At 33.3% G+C, this 6,581-nt stretch overlaps 3 protein-coding genes across 4 annotated transcripts; 1 reads left to right on the top strand and 2 right to left on the bottom strand.

Annotated features, from left to right (window-relative positions):
• Positions 1-10: 10 nt before the first annotated feature.
• Positions 11-1,398, bottom strand: LOC139103732 (calcium load-activated calcium channel). Its single transcript, XM_070658706.1, has 4 exons — positions 1,101-1,398; positions 935-1,012; positions 531-850; positions 11-456 (listed from the first exon to the last, which is right to left on the bottom strand). Exons 1-4 carry the CDS (start codon positions 1,159-1,161, stop codon positions 364-366), a joined length of 552 nt encoding a protein of 183 aa, XP_070514807.1. The 5' UTR covers positions 1,162-1,398; the 3' UTR covers positions 11-363.
• A 405-nt stretch (positions 1,399-1,803) lies between these two features.
• On the bottom strand, positions 1,804-2,838 carry LOC139103735 (RNA guanine-N7 methyltransferase activating subunit-like). The gene is made up of 2 exons (XM_070658709.1): positions 2,526-2,838; positions 1,804-2,406 (listed from the first exon to the last, which is right to left on the bottom strand). Exon 2 carries the CDS (start codon positions 2,393-2,395, stop codon positions 2,090-2,092), a length of 306 nt encoding a protein of 101 aa, XP_070514810.1. The 5' UTR covers positions 2,396-2,406; positions 2,526-2,838; the 3' UTR covers positions 1,804-2,089.
• A 197-nt stretch (positions 2,839-3,035) lies between these two features.
• On the top strand, positions 3,036-6,098 carry Alpha-phers (phenylalanine--tRNA ligase alpha subunit). 2 transcript variants are annotated; one of them, XM_070658674.1, is made up of 8 exons: positions 3,036-3,294; positions 3,489-3,829; positions 3,905-4,126; positions 4,231-4,346; positions 4,420-4,604; positions 4,679-5,040; positions 5,105-5,206; positions 5,408-6,098. In XM_070658674.1, the coding sequence occupies exons 1-8, from the start codon at positions 3,154-3,156 to the stop codon at positions 6,045-6,047; spliced, it is 2,109 nt and encodes a 702-aa protein (XP_070514775.1). In that variant the 5' UTR covers positions 3,036-3,153; the 3' UTR covers positions 6,048-6,098. The 2 variants fall into 2 exon arrangements, with proteins under 2 accessions (XP_070514775.1, XP_070514776.1); XM_070658675.1 differs by having other exon boundaries at positions 3,045-3,294; positions 5,105-5,233; positions 5,408-5,541.
• The last annotated feature ends 483 nt before the right edge of the window (positions 6,099-6,581 follow it).

The following is a 6,581-nucleotide window of genomic DNA, read 5'->3' as shown; positions in this document are numbered from 1 at the left end:
CACCAGTCAGTTATTTTTTAAAATTGCTTAACAATTTTATTAACTACTTAGTATCCTTTGTTATTACATACAGCTTTAAAATAACTAGGAATCTTGTACCAAGATTTACATTTCGTTTATATATATTTAAACGAGCAAAAAAATTAATACATTATTTTATTATATTATATTAAAGATAAAACAAAAAGAAATTGTAAGAAAGAACATTATTTAAATAATAATTTAGCATGGGATGTACAAAACGGCGTGTGCATATTATAAAAATGAAATAAATATAAATAAATTTTCAGAATCATATGGTAAAGGATTGAAAAAAAAATTTTTGTGAACACTAGTAGCTATATATATATATTAAATTTGAGCTTATTTAAATTGTTGAGGTGGAGGTCCGAAGATGCTACCGCTCTGTTTGCTCGCAGTTCTGGATGGAGCAAAGCCAAGCATTTTCTGAATATTCTAAAAAGGTAACCAAAAATTTTTATTCTTGTTCCCCACTAACGGCTCGAGTAAATTAAGCTGCTCGCACTTACCTGTCTAATACTCATGGTGCACAATATGTATAAAAATATGAATGAGCACTCCGTGTAATCGTCACCTGGAAGATTTCTGTGCGACAAGCCTTGTATCCAGCTAATCGGTACAAATGGTAATCTGGCGACCACTCGACCGTCGAATATATTATTAAACATGCTTAGTAGTGCCGTGAACGCAAACCCGATCGCGAACATTGACTTCATTTTCACGAGGGATAAATCCCGATTGTTGTTTTTTAACCGTTCCTCCTCTCGTTCAATCTTTTTCTTTTGCTGTCTATCTAAAGAGTCGCCATGTGCCTCTTTCCTTTTCTCCACTGCCAAATATAGAAAACATTAATACATGCTTTTTTTTTTTTTCTTAACCACAATAAAGTGGGAAAATTTTTCGGCAAACTCACGCTTTTTACTCTGCTTCTCGACTTCGGCTTTTAGTTTTTGATACTTCTCAGTTCGATAAACCATTAACCACGTCAAACCTAAACATTACATGTCGAAACGTAAATCAATAAACCTAAGCTAGCACGATTTTTCTCGAGTTTATTAATACATTAATACTTTAATTACCTTCGCCAAGTAACGCCGTGCATATGCTGATAAATAAAATTAGGATTGTGTCTGCCCACATATTTGCGAGATATATTTTTTTATTTTTTTTAACACTTGCTACTCATACAATTCGACACAGTCACACTTCATAACGAAGAGTCGCTGTATAGGAAGCTAAGGATTTCCTCCTCGGTGAACTATCGCTGTAATCGATGTAAAATTCTTAATGATTATCACATCGCTGGCAATCTCGGGAGAAAAGGTAGGTATATCGAGCAGCAAGTGGCAGCAGGACCAGCAGTGTGCAGGTAGATTGAAACGTAATCTGAGAGTTCCAAAACGCATCAGTATTGCATTCAATAATAATTTCAATATTGCAATAATTTCTTTTCAATTAACATCTTCTCGAGTCATCTGCAGGTGTGTTTTCTGAGAAAAGAAAACATTACTTTTTTAATCACGTTTATATATTAAAGGCAACAGCTCCCGAATATGTTGTTTCCTCTTCTTGTCTCCTTTCTTTCAATAACACCAAGAAACCATTCCACTTTTCCGAGATTCTACCATTTTTGGAATCATCCTCGTCTGCTTGCTGAGCAGTAAATTTATGTATCCGTAGAATACATTCGGAGTGCATTTCTTTCTCGTTATTAATTTCCTTACGCACGCAAATGGAAAACAGACAAAGGAAATAGAAAATTATAACTTAGATCGTTACTCATACTTTTATTCTGAATATTTATTGTATTAAGTTATTATACATTTAATTATGCAGTTAAAGATACATTTGTCACAATATTCTATAGTTCATTAAGTCGAGAATGTTCACACATACACACACATATATATATAATACAGGCATAAGATGATATTGTATCATTTCTATTGTACAGTGAGACATCGAGTGTTATACAAAATCTAAGTGGAACAATATTAACGAACAGTAACAAAATTTGACAAAATTTTCATAAGTTATTCAGACCTTAGTGCTTAATTATTATTATATATTAATACATTCTTTGACGATGATGCATGAAGTGTTTGCCCGCATGCCGCTCCAGTCTCTCATGTTTCTCATTGCTACGACGATCCCAGTGATGATTACGTCTATCGTGATTTTGATTTTGATTTTGTCGCGACCAGTCGTGCCTACGAGGTTTAGTATACCAAGGATCCACGATAGGAGGCTTCTTGGGCTCCTTCGTCTTAATTTTCATAAAAGCGCTGTCGTCCTCCGTGTAACGATTCTTGAATTCTTCTTCGCATTCGCCTAGAAACTTGTCTTGCTCGCTCGTTAAAGTTTTATCCGTCATAGTTAACGAATCTGTAATTTACAAGAAATTAGAAAAAAAAAAAAAAAAGAAAGGAAGGATAAAGATTCAAATAACCGATAGAAATTATTAGGTTACATTTATTCGAAAATCGTAATAAAAATTTACTTACGATTGAAAAAACATTTCACTTCTGCTCAAGTTATTTGTTTTTCGCTGGAAGTCGCTAATTAAACAATTCTTTTGCCTTGAACTGCACAAGAAAAAGGTTATGTTTCCTTCGATCGAAATAAAGAACACAGTAGACTCATAGCGGTAAAAGCGTAGCACATCGTTGTATACGTTACGAATAATCAACGTGTGGAGGACGCGTGCGACGATTCGCAAACGATTCAGCTAATGGGAGCGAAGCATCGACTCGGCGCTCTCTGGCGTGTTATTAATAAATTCTCTTTTTATTTTGCTTTATTTTATTTATACCATGTCGTAATTACGTAATTTTGTTTAATTCTTCTATATTTTATTTTTATTTTATTTTGCCGTATTTTATTTTATTTTATTTTAGAATGTTGACTCGTACTGCTCGTCGAAGTAACAGTGGCGGGCTCGTACCGAATTTTCTCAGAACTAAATTTTGTTAATATCTAGAAAACTCGTTACGAGCCCGCCACCGTCGCTTCTACAGTGTATAGTATCATGTATAGTATAGTATGAATCAACGCGTCATCGGATACGTGTGACTTGGTTAGTGTGGTTATTCACATGGTTACGTGTGGCTTCGTGTACGCCGACAGTTCAAGATGGCAAAGCAGTTAACGGATCAAATTTTAGAATATCTTGATGCACATGGCGAAGCAAACTCGTTGGATTTGGCTGATAAATTCCAGGAGAATCACCAGAAGATTGTAGGCGCGATTAAGAGTCTCGAGACAATCGACAAGGTACGTTTGCATAAACAATGCAATTTTTTATGTTACATCATCTAAATTTGTATTTTTAATTGATTTTTGCGTTTGTCGTTAAATTATCCAGAGATATGTCGGCCAGCTGTATTTGCTGAATATATTATATCCCACCTAAAGTTGCTGCTTTAGTCTAATTGAGTAAAATTGATTAAATTTAAATTTTCTTACAGTTAATTGAGGTACAACCAGTTTCTACAAAGAAATGGGAGATCACTGTTGAAGGAAAACACATAATAGAACATGGCAGTCATGAGGCAGCTCTTTACAATTTTATTCCTGATGAAGGGATACCTCAGACAAAGCTCACAAATTTTGGCCCTTATAGTAAAATAGGTTTTTCTAAGGCTATAGTTGCTGGATGGATTGAGTTGGATAAAAGTGGAGATATTCCTATGGTGCGAAAAAAGGTAGCATTTATTGATGATGTCTTGCAGAAACATTTGAAGGATCTTGCAAATGTCCCAGAAGATGTTAAAGCAGAATACAAAAAGAGGAAGCTTTTACAATCTGTGTAAGTAATTAAAACAGACAATGTAAAATTATCTTTTTATTACTTTATATTTAATTCATCTTTTTATAACAACAGGTTGATTAAAAGTATGCATCTTAAAATAGGACCTAATTTTTCTACAAAATTAGAAAAGTTAGAAGCAGACTTGACATCAGATTTATTGGTAAATAGTACTTGGAAAAATAAAAAATTCAAACCATATAACTTTGAGGCTCTAGGAGCATCTCTTCAAATTGGACACTTACATCCATTGTTAAAAGTTCGTCATGAATTTCGAAAAATATTTCTGGAAATGGGGTAAGTAAAATTTTTTATCAAGTATCTTAAAAATTTTTATTTAAACTATAATATACATCTGATTATTGTATAAAATTATTTTTGTTACAAATATTTTATTTTAGATTCACAGAAATGCCGACGAATAACTATGTAGAAAGTTCCTTTTGGAATTTTGATGCTCTCTTTCAACCTCAACAACATCCTGCTCGAGATGCACACGACACGTTTTTCATTTCTGGTATTTTTTCATATATTAATGCATGAAATAATGCCTTTAAAGTACTAACAAAAAATTTATTTTTTTTTTTTAGAACCACGTACTAGTACAAAGTTTCCTATGGAATATCTTGAAAAGGTAAAAACTGTTCATAGTAAAGGAGCATATGGATCTCAAGGTTATAGATACGATTGGAAGTTAGAAGAAGCACAAAAAAATTTACTACGCACTCATACAACGTCTAATAGCGCACGAATGTTATATAAACTAATGGAGAAAGTATGTGACAAAAAGAAAAATGCATAGTTAAAATTTTTTAATGATGATAAAATATAATGAAAAGCGTTTTACAGGGAAAATTTGAGCCAGTCAAATATTTCAGTATTGATAGAGTATTCCGCAATGAAACTCTAGATGCGACACATCTTGCCGAATTTCATCAGGTTGAAGGCGTAATCGCCGATTACAATCTTACATTGGGCAATCTTATTGGTACTTTATATGAATTTTTTAATAAACTTGGTATTACCCAGCTGCAGTTTAAGCCTGCATATAATCCATACACTGAGCCGAGTATGGAAATATTTTGTTTCCATAATGGTTTAGAAAAATGGATAGAGATCGGCAATAGTGGTATGTTTAGGCCTGAAATGTTATTGCCAATGAATCTACCTCCTGATGTAAATGTCATTGCATGGGGTTTGTCATTAGAAAGGTATGAAAATAAATAATAACATATATTTAATAGAAAAATGTTACATACTTTATGTTTAATTTAGGCCAACAATGATTAAATATGGTTTAAACAATATACGTGATCTTGTTGGACCAAAAGTGGATATGGAGATGGTTCATAACAATCCTTTATGTCGATTAGAGAAGTAAATATCATTCTAAACATTATTAAGGTATTTATGTTAGAATATATCTTTTTGGAAGTAAAATTAGGTAAAACGTTTATAAGTAATTATTAAAAAAAAATTTAATTATAGTAATAAGTTCAAATAATAATAAATGTAGATATAATTTTAAAAAACTTAATAATAATTACAAATTATTAAGATTATCATTTGTGTTCACAGAACTAGCCGAAAAACTCGTTCACAGTGGAAGATGCAGCAGCAAGAACAAAAGTCAATTAAAACGCAATCGGAGCAAGAGAGGATCGAACAAACGATGGGAAATCTTTCGGAAAAGTCAAAATTTATTAAGCAAGAACTTGTTATTTTCTGCGATCCACGTTATCCAATTTATTTTATTGAATCTTTTTTACGATTTATATCACCATATTTTCATGTTTCTGTGTCGACGTATATTCATTCTACAGTGGCAAATTTGCCGAATGAACTTGTCAACTTTGGCTCGCTTTATTCCAGCAAGAATGCAACCGTGGATATATATTTAACTGTTATTTGGAAAACTATTGGAGTTGATCCTGTAATGGTGTTGCCAGAAATGTATGAAATTTTGGGAGTGGTTAACATAGCACGATATTTAAATCGTGTAGTGGAACAAGTTGACACAAACATATTGAAATATGAAGCGAGCGGTCCACTTTATGCAAGTAAGATAGATTATTATTTAGATGAGATACACTGTTCTTTACATGGCACGAACGCCAATAGATCACTAACAGCAATGTGCAACAAGTTACGTTACGTAATGGGAAAAGATATTTCAATAATCGATCTTCTCCTTGAGCATATTGACAAAATGTTATGAAAGAAAAGAAATTAATTTATTAAATTTAATTTATTTTATGAGTAAAAGAAATTAATTTATTAATTTTTACATGTGCCTTTGTTAAGATCTACAGTAATTTTTATACTTTTAATAAAGCTCGCGATATCAAAGGATTGAAAAAAATTAAATTTGCGATATATTATATTTATATATAATTTTGTACAACTAAACATATATTTTTTTTATTTTATAATCTAAAAGACCAGAGTAAACGTGCCGAATCGAGTGATCAAGCGATCGAAAGGAAACATCTAGCGGAATTTTTGAAAAGTTTCGATTGCGAATGCAGCGGTGGCGGCCGCGGATTCGTTCGCCGGTTTATGCCGCGCTTGCATTGCGCGCTCGCGTGCACTCGCGAGATCGCACGGCGTCATCGGTTGCGTGTCCCGTTTCGAGAGGCAATTGTGACACGCAACGTGAGGATCGGCCTGTCGTGTGCGCCGCGTCGCGCAAGAGGAAAAGGAAACAAAAAAAAAAAAAGGAGCACGCGCGCGCGTGTGTCGTGCGAAGGAT

This window comes from Cardiocondyla obscurior, linkage group LG06, assembly GCF_019399895.1.
Source record: "Cardiocondyla obscurior isolate alpha-2009 linkage group LG06, Cobs3.1, whole genome shotgun sequence".
Classification (NCBI taxonomy): Eukaryota; Metazoa; Arthropoda; class Insecta; order Hymenoptera; family Formicidae; genus Cardiocondyla; species Cardiocondyla obscurior.
The sequence above is the reverse complement of the archived record's forward strand: the minus strand, read 5'-3'. Positions and strand labels throughout refer to the sequence as shown.